Source organism: Lepidochelys kempii, chromosome 2, assembly GCF_965140285.1.
Source record: "Lepidochelys kempii isolate rLepKem1 chromosome 2, rLepKem1.hap1, whole genome shotgun sequence".
Taxonomy (NCBI): domain Eukaryota; kingdom Metazoa; phylum Chordata; order Testudines; family Cheloniidae; genus Lepidochelys; species Lepidochelys kempii.
In genome coordinates, this window is record NC_136381.1 from 96,235,878 (window position 1) to 96,260,295 (window position 24,418).

At 35.7% G+C, this 24,418-nt stretch overlaps 1 protein-coding gene across 3 annotated transcripts in view; it reads right to left on the reverse strand.

Moving 5' to 3' along the window:
* Positions 1-825: 825 nt before the first annotated feature.
* Positions 826-24,418, reverse strand: part of TMX3 (thioredoxin related transmembrane protein 3) — a 60,826-nt gene continuing 37,233 nt past the window's right edge. For 2 of the 3 annotated variants that reach the window (XM_073331708.2, XM_073331709.2), the window contains exons 10-16: positions 16,692-16,790; positions 14,074-14,131; positions 12,894-12,947; positions 11,311-11,367; positions 6,129-6,258; positions 4,804-4,872; positions 826-1,844 (exon numbers count right to left, since the gene is read on the reverse strand). In XM_073331708.2, the coding sequence (XP_073187809.1) occupies positions 1,578-1,844; positions 4,804-4,872; positions 6,129-6,258; positions 11,311-11,367; positions 12,894-12,947; positions 14,074-14,131; positions 16,692-16,790 (734 nt within the window). In that variant the 3' untranslated portion in view covers positions 826-1,577. Of the gene's footprint in view, positions 1,845-4,138; positions 4,515-4,803; positions 4,873-6,128; positions 6,259-11,310; positions 11,368-12,893; positions 12,948-14,073; positions 14,132-16,691; positions 16,791-24,418 lie in introns of those variants that run through there. The other variant, XM_073331710.2, reaches the window with a different exon arrangement.

Sequence of the window (24,418 nt, forward strand, 5' to 3'; positions counted from 1 at the left end):
AAGAATAACTCCACTGCCACTTGCAATGTGCTAGTGAGAGCTAGCAGAGCAGTGGAGAGCAGTGCAGGATCCATTCCTGCAGACAGATGTGGTGGGGAAAGCAGAAAACAAGGGATGTTGAAAAATGCTGCGAACTGAAGACAGAAACACACGGAATGCTGGGATGGAAAGCAGTGCATCATGGGTCAATGAAGCCTCATCTGCTGCGATCCCCTTTGCCTTCCCACAAAACCTAGTGGCAGAAGGGGGAGAGCTGCACAGTGGGATAGCTACCCACAGTGCACTGCTCTCATTGGCGATGCAAGTGCCGCAAGTGTGAGCATGCTATCCCGCCAGTGGAAGACAATGTGAACACAACAGCGGTTTTCTTTAAGCTCTTGGCGAAAAAACTCTGCCAGTGTAGACATAGCCTAAGATTAATAAAAAGAAAAGGAGTACTTGTGGCACCTGAGAGACTAACAAATTTATCTGAGCATAAGCTTTCGTGAGCTACAGCTCACTTCATCGGATGCTGGACTGAATGCATCCGATGAAGTGAGCTGTAGCTCACGAAAGCTTATGCTCAAATAAATTTGTTAGTCTCTAAGGTGCCACAAATACTCCTTTTCTTTTTGCGAATACAGACTAACACGGCTGCTACTCTGAAACCTAAGATTAATGTGAATCATAAAACATTCAAAAAAAGCTTTGAAAAAGGTATTTGGTTAAAGCCTGTCCTTACAGATCTGTATGAGAGGATTAGCCGACTGTGGATGCTTATATTTATTCTTCCACCATCAAGCTGCACCCAGATTTTTCAGAATCTGTAAATAATTTACACTAGGAAAAAATTAATAAGTTTTACTTGTAAAGCCCAATCAAGGACTAGCATTCCCATGACAAAACTTCTTTACAATGCAATCCCCAAACAATTTTTACTTGTTTAAAATATTAGTTAGTAAGGAACTATTTTAATAAATAACTCTCTCTTAGGTCTTGCATTTAACACAACTTCTGTGGAAAACTGCCAGTAATTGATTTTAGTACTGTCATATAACAAAGCACTTCTGTAAATAACAACAAATTATCTTTAACTTTAAAACGTACAAAAGGTATTTCTTTCAAAATAAGGTGCAGTAGCTAAAGTAAGAGTGTTTTTATGGAAAGCTCAAGCCATCTTTAGCCATCACAATTTCAAAGGGTCTGTAAAATTTACATATTTCATTCTAAGCTTTCCTGCAACTTTTCCACTTCTGTTCCCATAAAAAGATGATCCTGATGTGTGTCGGCCACAACATTATTAGATTATCACATGTAGCATATTTTACCTGATTGTTGCCTGTGAACAAACAGTTTAGGAATATTAATCTTCAAAGACAATAGTCAGAATAATAAAATGTTAATCAAAAATAATTAAGAAAGCATTTGGGTCCCCACCCTTCCCCCGACCGTATTTGAGAAGAAGATCTGAATACATGCAAGTCAAAACTAGCAAAATACAGACAAAAGGTCCTCTTCTGTGAAGATCATCAATAAATGACTCACTTCAATAAATAAGGCTATTTGGAAATTCTACAGAATTCTTTAAACTAGGCAACTTAGTCTTTTTTCTTATCAAATATATGTTTCTGTCCATGTTCTCCATCTGAAAGTTCTGCAGATTTTTCTTTGTTTTCCTGCTCTTGTTCTTCCTCACTGCCTTCATCTGTAAGTTCCCTATCTCCAGTTTCCTTTTTAGATGTCTCATTTTCCTCTACACCTCCATCGGTATCAGCTGTGCAGATCCCATAACACATGAGGCTAATGACACCCAGTGGCAGACCAAAGAGAAAGCAGCCCAGAAGTGGAGAACTCTTGAATACAGACTGTTGAAATATAATTGAAGTCAAAAGCACTTTAGGGGATATTTAAGATACCTTACAGCATTTCTTACAAGTTTCACTATATTTATTTCTGAACACCCTAATAGATTAAATCAGTTTTCTTGGAAAAGGTGCAAGAGCCATTATGCCAATGCTGTTTTTAACTTATGAAAATCTTTGAACCTGAAGAGAAATGGTTTCACTAGGAAGCTGAAAAGTAGTATGACAACTATGTATTTTGTAATTTGAAAAGAGGCATGAGAAACTGAGACTTTAAAAACACACTGAAGTTTGGAATGTGCCAGCATAGAACCTAATACTAAAGTTGCCTGACACTTCCCATTAAATGACCCTGTCTTTAAGTACTTTGCCAAACTGTAACTGTTTGGGGCTGAAATTTTCAAAGCCAGGTTTAGGCTGGCTTTAGGCTGATTTTTATATATTACTTACTTACAGACACTTGGCATTGAAAATGTATACATCATATATAAAGAGAGATATAGATATATAAATTTTATCCAAAACAGTTCAGACATTTCTGAGAATGAGTTTCTAGGGAAAGTAACATTTTTATATGTTAAAAGAATTCTGACAATCTTTTCTTTGGAAAGCTCTAGTGCCCCAGGCTTCATAGCCTTTGTGCAGAGATGGCCTTTTAACATTCCCAGGAAAATTTGTCTGCATTTGGCCAAGTTGTAAGCTTACCTCAGTTAGTACAAGCTCAGTAGAGACTTGCTAGAGTTTAACAACTAAAATCTCAAAGATTCCATCCTCACTAAGCATGCTTGAGCATGCTCCCACTTTGTTTTTCCAATGCTGGAAGTTATGCAGTAAATGAGGCAGGGGACAGAAGGAAGAAAAAGGATGGTCTCATGGTTTAGACCGTTGAATGTTGCTTTTGAAAACTGGATTCTATCCCTGCCTCTGACACAGACTTCTTATTTTATGCTAGGCAAGTAATTTAAACCAACCTTTCATGGGTGGGCACTAATTGAGCATTTCTTATTGTAGGAATATCTGACTTGAGATGTTTGGTATGATTTGAAAAAGTGCAGAGCACTCTCAGCTGCAACTGAACTTGTTGGGAGCCGTATTCTGAACATATGAAGTGCTATATAATTTTAAATACTCTGAAAATCAGGTCCCAGATGTCTTAAATCAGGCACTCTAACCTAGTGGATAGTTTTGACCTTAATGTCTCTGTGCCTCAGCCCCCCATCTGTAAAATGGTGAGAGGAGTTATATAGGTTAAGAGCCAATGTTGGAACAAGAACAAATGGATATAAAATGGCCATCAATAAGTTTAGGCTTGAAATTAGATGAAGGTTTCTAACCATCAGAGGAGTGAAGTTCTGGAACAGCATTCAAAGGGGAGCAGGGGAAGGGGCAAAAAGCCTAAGTGGCTTCAAGACTGAGCTTGATAAGTTTATGGACAGATTTGTATGATGAAACTGCCTACAATAAAAAGTGGCCCATCTGAGGCCGTTAGTAAATATGTCCAACAGCCAGATATGGGACACTAATGGACGGCTCTGAATTACTACCACGAATTCTTTCACAGGTGTCTGGCTGGTGGATCTTGCTGATATGCTCAGGGTTTAACTGATTACCATATTTGGGGTCGGGAAGGAATCCTCCCCTTCCCCGCAGGTCAGATTGGCAGAGACCCTGTGGGGTTTTTGCTTTCGTCTGCAGCATGGAGCAAAGGTCACTAGAGTAAATGGTGGATTCTCTGTAATTTGAAGTCTTTAAATAGTGATTTAAAGATAATAATAACTCAGTGGTTATGGTCTATTACAGCAGTGGGTGGCTGAGTCAGATGATGTACAGGAAGTCAGACAATGATTATGATCTTCCCTTCTTGTCTTAAAGTCTAAGAGTATCTCACAGGGGTGTTGTGAAGACAGAGTAACTAAAGTTTGTGAAGCACTCAAACTGTAGTCATGAGAACCACATAAAAGCCTATAAAAATTAATAATTTGTCTTCAGGCAGGGTGCAAATAATATGCAGTAAATATGGCTCGGGGGGGGGGGGGGGCACATTAAACAGGAAAAAAACAAAATACTGAATAACTGCTAATTAAATGAGCACAGTCCATGCTGTACACTGAATGAGGGTTCCTCTGGAAAAAAATAGTATGTGATCATGTTATTAAAGACAGTATCCTGAGGTGTACGCATAAGGCGGATGAATTAATGTCTCACAGGCAACTTTAATATCGGCATTTCCTAACTTTTGAGGGCTTGACTTTGCAACCTTTACACATTCTTTTAATGTCATTTTGTGTGTGTAATTTATTATAAGATTTTCTTGCTTGTCTGCAGTGGGGTGGGAAAATGGTTTTATCCAAATCTTTCCACAAAGGTCTTAACCTTAATTGACCCATAAAAAGAAGGGAAACCTCTCCCAACATCCATACATTTACACAACAGATACTCAGTATCACATCCGGACTTTTTCTAAGCAAAAAATAAGACTAGTAACCTAAAATACACCTTTAAAACTTCACTAAGTGTAGTATTATACCTTAACTGAATGGACTGACAGTAACATTTTTCAGTGTAGGTAGGTTCCATAACTGTCAGTAAATAGGTTCCAGAAATGTCAGAAGCAAAGCTTTTGAATAGCTTTTGAATCCTCCTGTGATATGTCTTTTAACTTGACCTTATTCACTTTAATTGACAAGAAATAAAAAGGAAACTGTCCATCATATTTCTGACACCAAAAATTCAACATTTCAGTACTCTGTAAAATATATTTCAAAACAATTTGTAGAATATTCTTCAATCATTTGAAGGTATTTTTTTTTTAAATTCAGAATGTAATTACTGGGAATATATTCAGTGACTTTTGAGTAAAGCCATTTTTTAATCTTTTTTTGAAAAGGTATAGAAGTCTTTTTGACCTTGAATATGATGCTATTCTACTTTGCATTCCAACTGCATGTTGGGTTTTACTTACCACTACAGTAGACTTGGCATCATAAATTATTCTCTTGATTCGTTGCAGAAACCCATCACCACCTTGTGCCTGAAATTTCAAAAGGAAACAGATATCAAAATAATTAGTGATGTTCAGTTAAATTTTATAATAAATTCACATTTTATGTTTCATTTGCCTCCCTAATTTATGCAGCCTTTAGTCACTCCAAAAGGCTTTACCAGTACCTGTTTTTCCCTTGGAAAAGAATAGCTATTAGGGGTTGACATTCATGTACCTCATGATGCTTAGTCATTTTTCAAGTTCTTCCAAAAGTAGATGTTTCAATAATCTCTTGAAAAACTGACACTCCCTGTTCAGTTGAAGCAAAATGTTCTTGTGAATGAAAAGAGTCAACTGCTGCAGCAGTACTGGTATTCTTCACCATCTCCTCTACCACATAGTGATATTGATTACTTACCAGTTCAACTAGCTTATCAATATAGAGCCACTCACCTGTTCATTCGCCCTCTGGAAGACTGATAATTGTTCATGCTTATAGGCCATATGCATGCTTCCTCAAGGATTTAAACCTTGAGAATAATGTTATAAGAAGTTGTGATGCCCAGACTCCACTCCCTGGTTCCTTCCACTATCTCAGTTTGCAAAAGAAACTCTGAAGTGGAAAGGAAGGTAGAGAGCATGAATCTACGTGTAGCAGTCTAAGAAGCAACCTCTTCTTCCTCTGAGTATTGTCAGTGAATTTCACAAGAGTGGAGACTAACATTAACAAACACTGAAAAAGTTGCGTCTGATGACAGCTATTTAAATAGAGATTGACAGTCTACTCTCCTGAACTCAACATCTGATAGCTACCAAGATAGGGCTTGTAATTAGAGCTGGTCAGAAATTTTCTGTTGGAATGATTTTCTCATGGAAAATACAGTTTACACAAAATTGAAATTTTCCATGGGAGTGGAGTCTAAGAACTACACATTCCAAAATAGAAAACATGAAACTACAATTCTAAGTAAACACAACACAGAAAAGTAAGGATGACCTAGAGAGGAGTAGTGGACACAGCTTATTAAATAAACATATGCCTAAAGTTTAGATCTGAGAGGGAATATATGTAAATCTAACAGTAACTGCTTTTTCAGGGGTATCCAAAGCAGTGCCAAGGACACATGCACAATTTAGGAATATGGATATATACTGAGAATACATTAAAGAGAACCAGACAGATAATGTACACTTATCTATATTACTACGAAAAGTGGCCAAATGAAGTTTTCCGCTTTTAACTGTCCAGGGAATAAAAGCTAATAGTTGATTTAAAAAAATTCAGATCAAAGTGGGAGACTTACTTCGGCTGTACCATCTAAGATGTTATTAATGAACTGAACCAGGTCTTCAGGACTCTCAATGCGTCTATCTGGTAGAAAATACTGTTGGTTGGAAGTGTTCAATACGACAACAGTGGGGATTGTCAAGTCACTGAAAATGTTAAAGTCAAACAGATAAGAAACTCAAAGAAACAATATAAACTAAGAATTTTCAGAGCGTTTAACAGGAAATGCAATATTAAATGTTCTGCTAAAGAACAATACAGACAAAAGGAAAGTAAATTTTATGTGCCCATCTTGAGATACCCACCTCAAGTCATTCATACAAAAAAAAAAAAAAAAAACCACCCACCCCACTATCTTTATGGTACAGGTGAAAGGAGTTCTTTCACTGACCCAATTTAAAAATAACGTACTCCTTAGCATCAATATTTTGATGAGGCTATTGAAGGCTATGCTATTCTATGTGTGTTCTTATGCTGCACGCATGACCTGACTCAGTGAATGCCATACTGGAAAAGTCAGATTTTTGAAGCAAATACATACAATATAAACAAAAGGGGGAAAAGCTTACTTTTAATTCCACAGATCTGATGTGTGTTTCAATACTTATGTACCTCATGAGTTTAGGACAAACTTGTGTACATGCAACCTCCAGTTAAGCAGTAGATATTCTGCCAAACGCTACAGCAGACATAACCAATTAGTTGAGCTCTCATATAGCAGACAGCCTTGTGTTTCAAAAGCATTATGGCCCCAATTCGAAAAGGCACTTAACTATATGCATGACTAAGTGTTCTCTAACTGGGGCACACAATTTAAGCCCAATGCCTGAGCTTTTGCTTGACCAGGAGAGTAGGAGCGGTGTTAAACTTCTTAAAATGTCATATATCAACAATGTAATTATAGTTAATCTAGACACAAGAGATGAGCTACAGATGCCTGTTAAAGGCTTCAAACTATTCATGTTTCTTTGTCATTATGATTTAACAAATACACAGAATCTTTAATTAGAGATATTTACAGTTACATCAAAACACACCTCAACTCAAAACTTGAAAAGCAAAAAAAACACAAGTGAAGGAAAAAGTCTCCTACTTCCTTGCCACTTTTACATTGACTATAAACACTGTCAATAACACTCTCTCATGTTATAAGGCTTTCACTCCGACCTCCAAGAGACTCTGAAAAGCAATACCTATTCCAATTTCATCAAACTCATACTGTGGCACAAAATTTTAACGGCTACCTCAGATGCTCCTTGTATCAACAGGTTGGCATAGCTGACTGTCACACATTCCACACACTTGGGACATATTCTGCTTTAACAATGATGAGGTCAACCTTCAATATGGAGTTGTAATTAGTGACTTCACAATTAGACTAAAAAATTAGTTAAAAGAGAAAATGCTAATTCAATAATTTCCTTTAAAAAAACTAGGAAGGAAGCAATTATAAATTCTCTCCAATATTAAGAGATTCCCTGAATATTATAAATTTACATTTTGACATATGACTGTTTTGGGCATGACAGTAGAAAAATTATAAAATTTTGGAGGTTAATCAAAAATGTTAACTAGAAGTTTAAAAGTTCAACGCTAAAACAGTGGAATTTTCTGGATGGCCAGCAAACTGAATACCACAGAAGGCATATGGCATGTGTCCATGCTCTTCCAACTTTCAAGTGTAAAGTGTTGTGATATGCTAAAAAGCTAAAACCTGTTACAAATATGCCAAAGACATATATAGCAGGAATTTGAAATATTTCAACTCTTGGAGAGCTCTGCTGCTTGCAGCACATGATAATTTCTAAGTATGGCTTTCCCCAGAGATTCCTGTTAAACAAAAGGAGTACCCAGTGGATAACTGTAGCAAGAGGTGCATGCAACAGGAGCCAAGCAACAAAATATAGTGTAGTTAGTTGTGTAGGGTGCCAAATTGCAAATTATCCCCACACAAAGAATTGTGAAAAAAAAAACAAAAACAGAATAAAAACAAGAAAATCCATTTTCTACTCACACAACAGTGACAACTCTTGCTGCTGTTACACTGAAGTTTAAAATTGTACTTTAGACTAGGAACATTAAATTTTCCATTTAACTTGATTTATTTATTTATTTTACCAGCACTCCCCTTTATTTTGTCTTTTGAAAATCTACAAAAGTCTGTCCTGATCAGGAAAATAAGCTGGAAGAAAAACCTAATATTCTTATACCCACCCCACTTCCCCACCCCCACCTTTGTGGGGGGTGGGAGGGAAGGAGAATAACAATTTTTTTTAAGAGTTATCTATTGCTCCCCTGCTCCATCAGGTTTTTAAGACCTCCTAATAAACCCTTTCCAATTTTTCCTTGCTTTAGTACTTCTCTATTCCAGAACCTGATGCGTCAAACAACATGCTGGCAGAAGAACTGGATTACACTTCCTTTAAATCATGACGTTGTGGTTAGTTAGCCAGGGTGTGGGGAAGCAATTAATATTAAGCCATTTCAGTGTAGTAGTATAGGACTGACTGAGATACCTCTGCAGCATATAAGCAGTCTAGGGACTAAAAATATAAAAAAAACTACATTTTATATTATATAAAAGTATACAAATATATAAATAACCAGATAGGCTCCCATTTTGCCAAATGCTGAGCAATTAAAAAAAAAAGGTACTCTAAAAGATGTTTTGACTTTCAGTGTTGTTGAGCACTTAGAGCTCCCACTGAAATCAATGGAAACTCTCAAAGGTGTTGAACACCCACAATCAGCACAGTAAGAATTATTCTTCCTACTTTAAAAAAAAAAGATTGTCCCAAGTTGGTAAGATTCTGACAAAAATCAATCTATCCATCTTTTAAAGGAGACAGACTGCTAAACAGTATAACTCCATAACTATCATAGTTGCAATTCCAGTTGATACACTTAATCCTAACATCAAGCATAAAAATACTATAACAATCTCTTACCCCACCAGAAAAAAAAGTTGTTTAAGCGTGATCCTTTGTGAAGAATGTAAAGATGTTTCTAAATGCTTCTACAGTAGTATAAAACAGCAGGTTACTTGTACCAGAAAGTAGTATCTTACATTTTTACATTGTTCTACTGACTTTCAGTTGCTGCCATCTGGTGGAAAACAGACTGAACCACAAGTAAAAAAGTAAAGTGCTTTGGTGCCAGTTTTTAAAGTGTCAGTATATACAAAACAAATATTCTATCTCTATCACTTATATAATGTAGAAAAACACTGTTGTTTATGGTGGAGAGTCACAACTTTGAAATACATACTTTGGTGTAAATAAAGTCTCAAACGTAGTTTGGTCATAACTTTCCATACACTGGAACTTATACAAATAGGACACTTTTACAGGACAGTTGCAATTAACTTCCCCCATCCTCGACTGCAAAAGTGAGGGCCTTGATTAATTACCCATTATTAGAGTAACAAAAAAAGTGCTGGTTATTTTTAGTGTTATGGGGGTAGAGGGAGGGAAAGGTGCACTAAAAGTCATGGGGGGGCGGGTCCACAAACAAAGAGAAAACTGTGAAGGAGAGCCCGCAAGACACACAATCAACAGCAGCAAAGGGTGGCCATCAGAAAGTAGCGTGGTGACTGCCACTGTGGGGTGAGGGAGCCCTGTCATGGTTTTCCACAGCTAGTGGAAGTCAGAGGGCATCCCTAAATTCTGCACGAACATGGGACATGCACCTGCTACTCCCTCCCCTGGAAATACCTAGGAAGAAAGAAAGATCAGATGTCCCTAGAGATTGGGAGGCACAATTACACATGAACCTGTCTCAGGACAGCACTAGACACTAACACTCAACCAAATAATACAGATACTTGAAAAGAACATTCAGGGGAGCAGAGAGAGGTTGATAGCTGCTGAAGCCGACTGACCTTCCTTCCTCCTTCATACACTTGGGAGGGAACACTCCCAGGAAGAAGTGTGTGATGTAGTCAGTTTATGCTTGCCCAACACAACTGCCCCTCCTGCCCTAGACACCGCATGTCAATCCCTCCCGCCGTAATATTCTTTTACCCCAATAATAAATAAATAAATCAGGACCACAGTAAGGAGAGTTGTAAGGGTGGACAGCAGAAAAACTGCAATAATTTTAATTCCTGAATTCAAATAGTGAATATTTATATATATCAAATATTTATTATATCCCACTAATTTAAACCTGCTACGTAATATTTCATTTTATCTCAAATCACTAACTCCTATAATGCTGGTTGTTATTTAAACTCAGATTTACGTCTCTTGCCCCACACCACTGACATACTTTTTTTTTTTTAAAAAAAGCAGCTGTAGTCTGAATTATGTAAAAGGCACAATTTATCAGAACTGTGCCAAATTCATCAAGGGTCTACCTTGGCTGAGGTTCTTGAGGTTGATGGAATCTTCACCAGGATACCAATATGCCTTGACGCAAAGCAGCTGTAATCTCCACTGGGGCTCCACTGAGAATTCAGGGTGCTCCAACTCCATAATCCTAAATTAGCCTTAAGTCTAAAAATGGAGCCTTGGCTAACCATATGTCCCACATTTCAGGCAATGATATACAATCATTTTATTTTGCTAGTCACTTCTTTTCCAGAACAGAGACAAACATGAAATTCAAGTCACCCAAAGAAAGCAACAACCATAAAAAGTGCATTAGCGCAGAGAGAAAAAATCCATAAATTCGCACTCATACATATACCGTCTTATGAAATGACCAATGAACATAAATAAATAATGTCAATTTAGCTATCTTTCTTGTAAATGACTTGAATTATTTCTATTATTTCACTGTTTCTTTTAAACCACATAACATTTGGGAAATATGTTAACTTCTAATAAAATTTGTAGTAGTACAACGAAATGATTTTTAAAAAGTAAGCCTCACCAGGCAGCACTGTCCTAATGGTATATTTGCTACTTAAATATCTATAGTAAAACTAAAACCTTATGTACTTGTAGTACAACAGACAGAAGAGGATTTGGAATTCAAGACTACAAGTTGGCCAAGAGAAAAAGGTTGATGCTTCTCTTCTAGTAAGTAAAGTTATAAATACATGGGAGAAAATAAATTTCTTCAAATCTTTTTAGTCTGATAGTTTGAGTGACTAAGGAGCGCAGAAGCGGCATCAACAGAGCGCTTCTTCAAACCAGTAGCACAATTGGTACAACCACAGATCAGGGAGAATATTCAAGTCAGAATTTACTTACTCCATTAGTAAGCTATTAATATAGTCGTTACCGTCCATATGGCCAAATTGGAAGTTCCTATGGAAGATACAAAGAAACAAGAAGTAAAGCCCAATCAATTGTACATTAAAGAAATGAAAATTATAGACAGTCAAAAATATTCTTCCTACAATATTTCTCTAATAAAACGGAAAAACTACGTAGGGCAGCAGCAACTGCTACAGTCTTCACATTCATGTATTACTATAAAGATGTAAAAGTATGGATTGGCTGCCATAGGAGGAGAGATTAATAAGACTGGAACTTTTCAGCTTGGAAAAAAGATGATTAAGGAGGAGGAAATATAATAGAGGTCTATAAAATCATGACTGGTGTGGTGAAAGTAAATAAAGAAGTGTCATTTTTTCCTTCTCAAAGTACAAGAACCTAGGGATCACCAAATGAAGTTAATAGGCAGCAGGTTTAAAACAAACAAAAGGAAGTATTTTTTCACACAATGCACAGTCAACCTGTGGAACTCCTTGCCAGAGAATGTTGTAAAGGCCAAGACTATAACAGGGTTCAAAAAACTAGATACATTCATGGAGGATAGGTCTATCGATGGCTATTAGCCAAAATGGGCAGGGACGGTGTCCCTAGCCTCTGTTTGCCAGAAGCTGGGAATGGGCTCCAGGGGATGGATCACTTGATGATTACCTGTTTTGTTCATTCCCTCTGGGACACCTGGCTTTGGCAACTGTCAGAAGACAGGATACTGGGCTAGATGAATCTTTGGTCTGATCCAGTATGGCCGTTCTTATGACTAACCTCCAAACTTACAAAACAGCCCACCATTCTCAGACGCTACTCTTTGTACCTTATTTTTTGGTCTGATACACTTACTACATGTTCACCTGGCTTAAAAAAAAATTAAGTCTGCAATGGGAGAAAAGAACAGAAGTGAACAAGCACATTCTTTTTTTTTCTGGATTACATAGACACCCCTGGAACACAGCAGGAAGATCAGATAGGGAGAAAAAGTGTAGCAATCGAATTCAGTAACTAAAAAACAATTTATTTATAAATGAATGTTTGCAAGGAGGTCTTTTTTTTCTTAAGGATTTTTAAAAAGATCTCAAACTTTAAGTTTCAGTTGACTGACAACAAGAATCATACTTGATTTTGGCAAACTAATAGGTTAATTATGGTGAAAGTATTGCCACGAAAACATTACAGTTCGTAACAGTTATGTTGCACAGTTTGCATTCCTGAAATGAGAATGCAATGATGAACAATCCATTAAATCAGTATTTCTCAAACAGGGGGTTACAAAATGCAATTAGGGAAATTACAATCTAAAGCAAAGAAAATCTCACTCCCTTACACCTCACACACCTTTACTCTTCAAGGTGAAGTATTCTGTCAATCTCTCAAAGACATAAACAAATAAATTACACAGGCTTATCCTTGTTATCATTGATACTTTATTGTAAATGTAAGATCATAAACTTTTTTACTTCAAATAAGGGACTGCCAACCTCAAAAGGTGAGAAACGCTACATTAAATGACAGGTATATAGGGCAGGGAATAAAAGCTATGCTACCATAGTACCACATACACATACCTGTGAAAATGGTCTCTGTAATCTTTAGCGACTTCTTGAATAACAGACTTTAGCCTATTTAAAAAAAAAAAACTGTTACAACTATAATAGAGTCAACTTTGGATTTACAAGGTTCAAATAAATAATCATTTGGCTCTTTGAATAAGGAGTGAATGCTATCTACTCAGCAATGGAAAACAGTGATTCCCCTTTCTCACTAAGAAAACTCACCTTCCTCACAAAATGAATAAAGTACCTGTTAAAATGCTATCTTCATTGGACCAGACATAATTAAATCATCTCTACTGCCACCAGCAAATGTACCATACCAACCTCCAAGAAAATCCCAGTAAATGGTACAAATTAGCACAAAAAGAACTTAAGAACATAATCATTTTTAATAAATGAGTGTCTCCTGAAAAAGTCATGGTTGCCTAGAGGGTTATGTGTCCTCAATTTCCTTAGCAAATTAGTATCCAGCTGGATAAAAGGCATTCCTTCAAATGGATACCCAACACTTTATTCTAATGGTACAAATGACTAAACTTACTGATGATGTCTTTTTAAATATGTGACTGACAGTACAGAGTTGAAGATCAATCTTTAACAACATTTTTTTTAAATCAAAAGTAACCTCATAATTGGCTGACCTCTAGCTTTCTTTTCTAACTTTTAAATATTTAAAATTTAATTTAATACAATGATCTTAAAAGCTACACATCCTATTTGCAGGAAGATCACAGGATCCTGGACTCTGACTGGCCCTACCTATAGTTATGCAATAATAATCAATGTTCTGTCAAGATACTTCTTATAAAAGGCCCAATTTTCACCTGCAATTGCACCTGAAAAATCCTATATTTGCATTTCAAATCTATGTAAATGAATGCACAATTAACCCTTTTAATTATGGTACTTCCTGTAGCCCTTAATCATCAAGTAGTCATATATGCCTTAGTGGGGCCACTCACTAAGGTCTACAGAATCAGGTCTTCGTTAAGTCTAGCACTCTCAGAAAATGTGCAAATATCAGTGCTTTTCAGTTCAACTCTCACTTTGTGAACATTTAAAACAGCTTCAAGAATTTGAATATTCCTTTCCGATATGAGGTAAACTAGTAAAGATAAATCTTGATGACATTCCAATATCCAAACCAGCACAAATTCTTTACTTTTCACAGTGAATGTCAATAATACTGTACCTGGTATGTTCAGCTGAAGAGTTTTTGTCATCAATAATCGCAATCGCCACAAGTTTTCCTAAAATACAGAATAAGATATCTAAATTCACCATATTACTCTTGCAAGGGAATCTTATTATTTTGTCTGGGAAGTTGAGATCACTACCACCTCCCATTCTCCAACTCTCAGATCATAGAACCATTCAGTTTTGAAAACAATTACCCAAATCTTGGGGTGTACAAAGAGCCCTTCTCAACTGTCCTAAAGAAGCTATACAAACATCTGATTACATACATCAGTTTGTACTAATCTATTGAAAATAAATGAAACGTGACTGAATGCCAGATTAGCATGACTATTGGAAAATATAAAGAGGGGAAATCAAGTTTGTTCCAGTCTCTCTGTTCACAACCACCAGAGCTCTGTCGTTTTAAAAGTTCAAAACGTTATTTGTATCAACTCATTAATCACTGTTGTGACTTGATTTGTTTAATTAAAAACTTTGTGTATTATTCTTTACAACTTACATGAAGAAATGTTAGAATTTTATTTGAATTCTTGGCTGTGCCACCAGGTCAGAAAAATAGCTTCTTATATGGTTTGTAGTCCACTGTTAGAAGAACTTCACTTTCAAATCACCCTGTGCACAGACTTATTGAATAACCATGTAGAATGTAATGGAGACAAAAATTCTGAATTTACTGGTCTTTGCTTGGTTTAGTTCGTGAAGTTTTGAAGCACCTTTCAATCGTTTATATTTAGGTCAAATTATCTCCTATGTCGGGCAAACTCAGCACAGGGAGTAAGAAATGCCTCAAGTTTTGACTGAATTTTTTTCAAATCACTCCTCCCCCCGTGTTAGGAAAGTTGAGTTTTCCCACAGTGGAATGAGCAGTGAATTGGCCACCTAAAATCTCAAGATCTAGGCAAACAACATAGTGCTACTTATCATCCCCAGCCTCCAAGGCTCCAATACCTCCCTACTGATTGCTGCTGCCCCTGAACTGCACCCCAGGCAAGGAGATTCATGTAGGGGGAGAACACACATAAGATGGATAATATTGACAATGTCAATATTCTCCTGTTCAGGGAATCCTTGAAGGGTTCGAGAATCAGAAAAGAGATAATGCAACTTCCACAGCTCCTCCCCATTCCACTTCTCCATGGTGCAGTTGCAGAGGGATTTCTTTGAGGTTGGGAGAAGGACTAAAAATGTGATGGGGGTGGGGACTTTCTCCCATCACCTTCCATGCTCCCACCACAAACTCACTTGTCCTTGTTCCCTTTAGACCTTAACATATTAACATCTCAATGCCTCTTTATTAGAGACACTTCTCTCAAGTGCTTTTGAGATTTCTAGAGAAACGTGGATGAATTCACAAGTCTCATTGTGGGCAAGATATTCCTTCATAATGATATTGGACACAACTTGAAGATATGTATTCTTTATCGCATTGACAGAATCAACTAATGTCTCTTGCTATTTCGCAAAATAATCACTGTTATAACTAACAGGATTTGCTAATACTGATGATGGAACTGAAACTATAATTAAAAGATGTTCCAGCACTTTTATACATTTCTATTTATAAGACAGAAACTGCTATACACGTTCATAATGATCTAAATTAGTGGACATTTTACTTTCTTGAATTTGAAAAAAGTCAGTGTTTTGGTCTATAAAGGCCTACATTTTCAGAGGTAGATAGCAATTTTGGACATCCAACTTGAGAGATCTTAAAAAGGGGTTGGTTTTCAGAGAGTGACTAAGCACTTTCCGAAAATCAGGCTCCTTCAAGCCATCTTAAGTTTGGTATCTAGTTACCTCTGAAAATTTACACCGTAGATGTTAAACTACACTCATGTATCTATTTTAAACACTAGCTGTAATCCTGTACCTCTCAGGTGTATAGGATAACAGATTATTCTTCTCAACTGAAATTCCACAAACCAAATAAATTTTGATTTAAAAGAAGTACCATCATGAATATCCATTATTTTTTCTCCTATCCAACCCCCAAACAATTCAATACAATTGAGCCAAACTAGGTTTGCAATGCTCCTTAAACATACATTACAAAACTCTCATACATACATACATACATACATGTTCACGAGGCTCTTGGAAGGTAATCTACACAACACCAATGAAACATAGTTTAGTCTAATCTCAACCTTGTAGTCTACTCAGTTTCGCTGAACAGTACAGAATTGGCAACACTATACTGTGTGTATTTTGGAGCTAAAAATAAGGGCTTCATCCAAAGTCCATTAAAGACAACGGAAAGACTTACACTGACTTCAGTGGGTTTGGGTCAGTCCCTAAATGCAGAAGGTTTTCCTAAAATAAAGAACAACACATCCAGATTTCCTGCAGAGTTTAGTCAGGAATCATGCATGCTTTCTATGATCTTTCTAGACAGATGAAATTTGATTTAACTCCGCCCAATTGTGATTAGGTATTAAAGTATGTGTACTGAGGTCCACGTGAGATTTTTAGTGTAGTAAGAATCAACTGGGAAGTATGAGCCTTAAATCTGAATGTAATTTCTTTTGGAGGCTTAAAAATAATTTTTATTCCATTTTCTTTGTGGCTTCAGTAAATATTGTAAATAACTTGAAGGTGGGAGCTTCTTACCTGTATCTCCAAGTTCATAGAGTGTAAACCCATCTACATTAAGATACGCTTGGAATCTCTCTCGGTTTATCCAAGATGATAGATCACCATCTTCATATTCTCCAAAATGGAAAAATTGAGAATATTAACACCAGCAATTCAGTAAGAAAATTGCTAAATGGTTAGGACGGACAGTAAGTGCAGAAATATATGGCTGTATAAGGTAATACTCTACCTTCCACTTCTGAAGATATGGGTTAAAATCTTAAATGGAAAAAAAAGTTTGGTGATTTCATACATTCCTCAAATGTTTCGAAGGGGCATGACTGACAGCCTTTTCTTCAGAAAAGCCCAGGAGGGAGAGTAAAAGGCAAGCAACATGGTGCTAGCAAAAGGCAGACCACTTTGATTATGTGTAAATTGTAAATATGGAATTTTCTTCACTGTAACGTTTTAAGTACTTTAAAAGTCACCAAAAATTACCAGTTTTATTTGCAATTAAAGACTTTGTTTTCTCAAACCACAAAATCTATTTTCGATATATCCACGATACTGTTGATTGCAAAAGGCAATTATGATGCAGCAAGTTGGCAAAAAGGAATGGTTAACATCCTCTAAAATTTAGAAATGAAATTACAAAATAAAGCAGTAAGGACACAAAAAGAAACAAAGCTGTGACCTAATATGGACTTAAAATACAATAAAATTGCATACAAAAAAAACACATGGTGAGCTGAACAACAAATATTTGGACACAATCACACAGAATGAGTCATATTGGGAAACTCTAACGTCGACTATTAAGAGGTTAATGCTTCCGGATATGACTAATCAAACATTTGTTATGGCGTGAAGGGTACAGCTAACTTGAGATTTTAAAAATAGACCATTTTTGAGTTAACGAAGCACCCTTCATTTCCTATACCAACTCTCAAAAGTTCTTTATGCTGAAACATGCTTCCCTCCTTCCTTGTTTGTTCAGATAAGAAAACAAAATAAAACAATGGCATAACAGTATTATAACAAACTTTTAAAGTGAATTTATTATGGAAAATGAAAATGAAAAAGAAAAGGTATGGGAAAGTTCATTCCCAAAGGGTAATTTCTTTACTAGTGAATAGTTTCTCTTGAGACTATTAATTTTTTTTTTTTTAGCTTAAACAGTATTAATGTAATGGTTTCAAACATTGAAACAGGTTTTAACTAATAAAACAATAGCAAGTAAACATTAACCCTCCTAAGACTGTCATTTTCCAGAGGACCCAATAAATGAATAGGTAGGAGGATATAATGATACATTTATGCCCACTATCTCACTCAAATAGGTTTATAGCAGAACTACAAATTTATTAAGGGGGTAGTGTAGTCTAGTGGTCAGGATGCTAAACTAGGGATCAGGAGATATGGTTTATTCCTGGCCCAGACATTAAACCATTATGTGACCCTGGACAATTCACTTTACGACAGTAGAACCCAGTTTATCCAACACTTCGTTATCCAGCTCTTCGTATTAACTGAAAAACCGGCGTGCACAGGTCCAGAAGCACGCAATATCTCTGTTGGCTGCTAGATAGAGCTGCTGCCTTGCACTTTTTCCATTCTCTGGATTATCTGAATTTTTGATGATCTGATCTGGCCCTGGCCCCAATTAGATTAAACAGATTTCTGCTGTACTTTGTGAGTGTTTCCCCTTTCATTCTTTGTCACCTCTACTTAGATTATGAGCTCTTTGGGGTCAGGGACTATTTCTTAATATGTTTGTATAATACCTAGCACTGGTACCCTGATCTCAGCTGAGATCTATAGGTGTAAATGTAATACAAATAAATCATAATAATTAATAATGTAGGCACATTTATAAAACAATCATCTAAATGAAGTGATAGTCCTATTGCACAACTTTTTGGCCTCTATATTAAAATTGCTTTTATTATATCAATGTATTTTCTTTAAGAAACATGAGACATCACAGCTTGAGTAAAATTTACTTAGACTAAAATTTAAAAAGACTGCCAGCAGTGACAGGAGCTCCATGCAGCTGGACCCTACCACCTGTGCAGAGACCCACTGATGTTTGGCACAGATATCTGCATGGAACTGCTTGAACAGTTGGGTTTAACTGTAGACATTAAGTAACTAGTACTTCTTGGCTTTGCTTTTTCTTTTGCTTTGTGGCAAAGGTACACCAGAGCCTATTTTTAACTAAATGGGACAAGAAAAAACGTTTTATAAATAGGTCCCTATAACAAATGATGTTTTAGTTACACTAGATTAAGGTAAAATATAGCCTAATAGGGAGGGCATTTTAGGAATATTTTGCTTGTTTTCCTACCTTGTTATTCTATGAGGTAGGAGGACTTAAATAATTGCATAGGGAATTGAAGAAAACCTAATCCCAGATACTTACTGTTTAGATATCTTTGAGAATATCTACTGGATAATGAAAAAAAGCCCTCTAAAGCAGATATAAATGCATATGTTGCTAACCTATCTAGAGTTATTCCAAATGAGAATTTATTGTAAAATAATTAAAAGTAAATTTGTCAAATGAAAGACAGATATTATTATTTGAAGAAGTTCATTTTGGATTTCTTTAACCATTCACAGTTTTGTCTAAACATTCTTTTGATACAAATCAATAGCTGATTTTGAAAATACTTCACTGCTATATTTCTATGTGGCCACTCATCTGGTCTACACTGTTTTGGTGCTTTATCAACACAAATTTAAAAAAAGGCATCTTAAAACTAAAATTATACTTTTCAACAATTTTTCATTTCTGTGCTGACAGCAGAAATTGATAAGATTAACCCAGTGCAGTTTAAACTTGTAAAGTTTCAGTTTTGGTTTCCATTCTCAAATAGGCTTTTGGGGAAATCCGACCTCCAAGTCTAAGCCAATAAAACAAGCACACGTAAACAGACTATTTCATTTTGGAGGAAAGCACAAAGAGGCAAAGCATTAAGGCAAGCAAAAGATTTTCATTATCCTCATCAGAAATGTCTCATTCCAGTCTACTATTAATCTTATGGTAAGTGAATATTTAAATTTATACTTTGCCAGTATGAGATAGTGAAATAAAAAAAAAGATAATTTTATGTTTTTTATTTCTGATTAAAATAAAAAAAAAGTGTGCTCCTTTCTATGTGTCAGTCTAGGAATCTAACTTTAAAAAATGTAGGTAATATTTTTCCATTTAAAATTTCAAAATTAAAGTTGACTGTTGTCAAGACCATCTGCTAAAAACAATTAACACATTTTAAACAGCTGAATAAGGAAAAATGTTTTCTGAGTTTTGTTTGTTTGATTTAAATAAACCCGAGCACTATTAGGAAAAATGTCAGGTTAAGTAGATGCAGAAATGTCAGACAATCCACTAGTTTTATTCATAAATTTATGCTTTTTTTAGGCTAACTTCTCAAATGCATTGCAGAAAAAGCATGGATATAACTATTAAATTCAAGCTACCAAGTCAAATAATGGAAATACAGCTCAAGAGTGAAGATCAACAATTAATAGACACTTTAAAGAAGATTCACTTTAGTCTTCCTTGTGGTATCCAACAAAGGGAGACCACAGTCACTGATAGAAGACTGCTGTCTTATATGTTTTTAATCAAGAGAATGACTAGAGTGGATATATGGACATCTGCTCATTTAATCAAAAGAATTATCCTGCAAATATCAGAGGCATTATGTTCTTCCACCACTGGAAACAAGTCTATGAAACAAACCATGATTACCACCAAACGAAGCCATGCACCTATCAAGAAGTGATAAAATACACTGGCACAGTGGTAAGAAAAGTAGTGAAATAAAAACATAGGGTACTGGAAATGGGGTAAGTGTGCAAATACATTTTTGGGAGTTGGGATTTGAACTAGTTATCATATACCCTTTCCAAAATTCAGACAACCATAGTTAATACCATTGAGGATAGCAACAACTTTATCTAGAACAATCTGGAGGAAGCATTCATGGAAACTAGCAGTGGCAATGTCTCTTGAATAAAAGCCTAAAGAATTCTGAATAAAATCGGTGTGCAGACACCCTCAAGTTATCTCATGTATATTATAAAACACTTACCATTTTATAGCACTTCTGCTCCTCCTTATTGTTTTCATGTAAACAACTGACATTATTTTGCAATGTGAAATTTCTAACTTTTTTCCAATGTTTACAAAAATAAATGTTTTTTTAAAAATAAAGCTAAAAAGTATAAATCTGTTCTCTTTCCTGTATATTTTTTTGATTTATTAAAGAAAGGTTACCATACCAGTTGTTTTGCAACACAAGTTGGTCTCACAGCTGAAAACTACTTTTCACACCCTGCCCTCCCCTTCTCTCCCCACACACACTTGTAGAATATGTTATTAAGTCTAGTGGATTGTCACAATAAGTTATAGAGGTCAGTCTGGCCACGGTGGGGGAGCAGGGAGACTAATGTATTTTACAGAAAGACATTCCAAGTTACTGTTTAACACCATTTAACATGTACAGAAAGATGTTAATACTGATAAAAATAGTATTATAATTTATTCTTCTAATTATAGGTTATTACAAACTCATTTGATTTTACTGAATTTACAAAGATAAAATTATTTTTACATATATAATACTAGTGGAATATGATAGCTCACATACTTTCTTTTGATTACTTATTTAATTAAATGAAAATGTCAAGCTAATTAAGGAAACTCCTAAGAAATCTCTTTTTGTGAACCAGTGACATCTTTAAAAACATAGTAAACAAGGGAGATATGGCCAGCCTGACACTGCTACAAAGGCAGTTTAATGTGTACATTTTAATTTCAGGGCATACACAAAAATTTGAGGCATTTGAGCAAGTTATTCCAACTTGTTCTTTGATAGAATATTTGATAGGAGTCTTTAATTACAAACATATACAAATGGAAGGTGGTAAATCTAGAAACCGTGTCATCTCACAGAACAGAACACCTCCCCCTTGTGCAAGACATCAATGTAGTACAGACATGACTTATCTCAAGAAAATAAACTTTTTAAGATGTTTATGTTTTAGAGAGAGGCTGGCTGTGTAAAAGAATGTGGGGATGTTCTTTATTTAGGATATTCAAAAGAGGAGAGATCCTTAGGATGTGTTTTCAGAGCCATAACCTAAATCACGCCCCCCCCCCCCCCCGCCTTTGCAAAGAAAATCTTTAGTTTAAATCCACACAAAGAATTTTAGAAATATCCTTGTTGAAACTGATTTATTTAATAAACATCCTGAAGTCTTCATTCTTCAAAAGTTAAGGAAAACATTTATTGATGGGAAGTATTTTGCAGAATATATTGGTTCCTTCAACACGCAAATGAAAGCCTTTGTTTTCCCTCAAATGCTTCAGATGGCAAAAGCTTCTTCTGAGATGTATATCTGTGAATATTTTGTACCTACAGTAGAACCTCAGAGTTATGAATATGAGAGTTACAAACTTACCAGTCAACCATACACCTGATTTGGAACTGGAGGTATACAATCAAGCAGCAAAGCAAAGCAAAAGGAAAAGAAAAAGGAAAAGGAAAAAGCAAATACTGTACAGTACAGTACTATGTTAAATGTAAACTACTAAAAAAACAAAGGGAAAGTTGAAAAAAATATTTGACAAGGTAAGGAAACCATTTCTGTACTTGTTTCATTTAAATTAAGATGGTTAAAATCAGCATTTTCTTCTGCACAGTAAAGTTTCAAAGCTATATTAAGTATTAAGTCAATGTTCAGTTGTAAATTTTTGAAAGAACAACCATAACGTTTGTTCTCAGTTACAAACATTTCAGAGTTATGAACAACCTCCATTCCTGAAGTGTTTGTAACCCTGGGGTTCTACTTCAAATGCAAGTCTTCATATAATAACACCCTGATATCAGTATCTGAATATTAATACACTTTATGTTTGATGTTATAACTGAATAATAATGTAAGAAGCCATGTGAATATGAAATACTTATATGAATTGGAGAATTAACTAGTTATCTGTCAACTTTTAAGCAACTTCTTTACCAAACTCAAGAAGAGATAAAAATCCCCCCCACCAAGATTAGATTGGTAAGAAGAGACAACACATTCTCTGATGACAAGTTAAGTTCAAAGACGCTCTTTAAGAATCACTTACGTTTAAACAGACCATTTTAAGAGCTGAAAGATCTTTTTATAGGACATAGGAGCATTTGGGCTCACTTGAATTTCAACTCATATTACACCCTAAAAGAACCAAAGGGATCTCTCAGAAAATAAACTGAACAGAGTAAAAACTTTATCTTCAAAGATGTTCTAAGAAATTCCCACCAAAAAGACAAAGGCAATATAATCCTGAAGTTGACTGAATTACAATTACAATGCATTAGGAGATCGCATATTCATAAGCTGAAGATTCATAAGCCACCAAGACTATCCCCTGAAGCGGACAAACAAATGAAAGGTGACAGAAGCTGGTATATTAATTTACTGGACCTCTTGAAATATGTGCCTTTCTCCTTCAGTGAGACTGTGGAAAAAGTATAAATTCCTCTCAATTGAGACATGCACTCCTCAGGTTATAGGTTTTTATTTTTTAATCCCTAATCATATTACATTTACACTTATACCGCTCTTGAACCATTATAAAGTCACACACTCTTACACACACTTAAACTCACAGCACTCATCTTGGCACACCCTGTTCATCTCATCACATCTTCAAGACAACCCCTCGATAAGCAAGCAAACAGCAGCAACAAGACAGAAAGAAAGAAAGCCACTACATTGAATCAACACCACCTTCCAAACCCAGCACTTCTTCACCATGACTCCATTACTGAAACTTCAGCATCACTTGCAAGAGGAAGTTTGCAAAAGCACTGTCTAGAGAGTAGATTTAATATTTAATATTTCTTGTTAATTTTAATGGAATACTGAAGTGCTACTGTAATTTAAGGTATTCCCAGCTTCTCCTGTTAAAAACCATATTATTTAGACTATGTACTCCTGGGGAGGAGACGTGCTAATCTTGGTAAACAAATGAATAGTGGGATTTAATTTGAAGGTAAAATTCTTAATATTTAATTTGCCTGCCTCAAGACTGGTCCTTAAATGGCTTCTTTTCAGTAAGAATTAAAACCTTCAGTTTCACAGAATTTAGTTAAAATCACTTACATTTGCCCATTTATAAACTGTGTAGATTATCCATGCTAAACCAAATAAGATTCGCCAACCTTTCAAACAAAGTTTCTATAATATGTTTTATTTATTCATGATCAACTAATACAGGACTCTGCTGATTTTGGGAATAATGTACTTTGCTCTTATCTCAACTAGAGAAGATTGTGCCCACCAGAGCATATCTTCTCTTGAGGCGTAATCTCTGTTGACAGATCTCCACAGAGAGACGTACAGAAGAGTCTGTAGTGGAAGTAACCATTATTTATTGCTTGTGCTCTGTTTTTGTTTCATTTTGTTCAATTATTGTCTTCCTTTCTTTCTCTTTCTTTCGTAATAAAACAGTCACAGTCTGTGCTTGTCTTTAATTGTGATGTCCCTTACAGCCTGGTAAAAATCTAAAATAGTATGAGTCATATCCCTGAACTGGCATTGAGACAATTATTAATATCTGGCCTAACATTTCTCGTTTCTCCAGACCTCAAGTTTTAGTAATTTGGGGGATAAAATTGCGTGGCGTTCAACACCTGAAAACATCCTTTCTAGCTACCACAGCTTATAGTTTTTTGTATTACAACCGGTATCCCCATGACTGC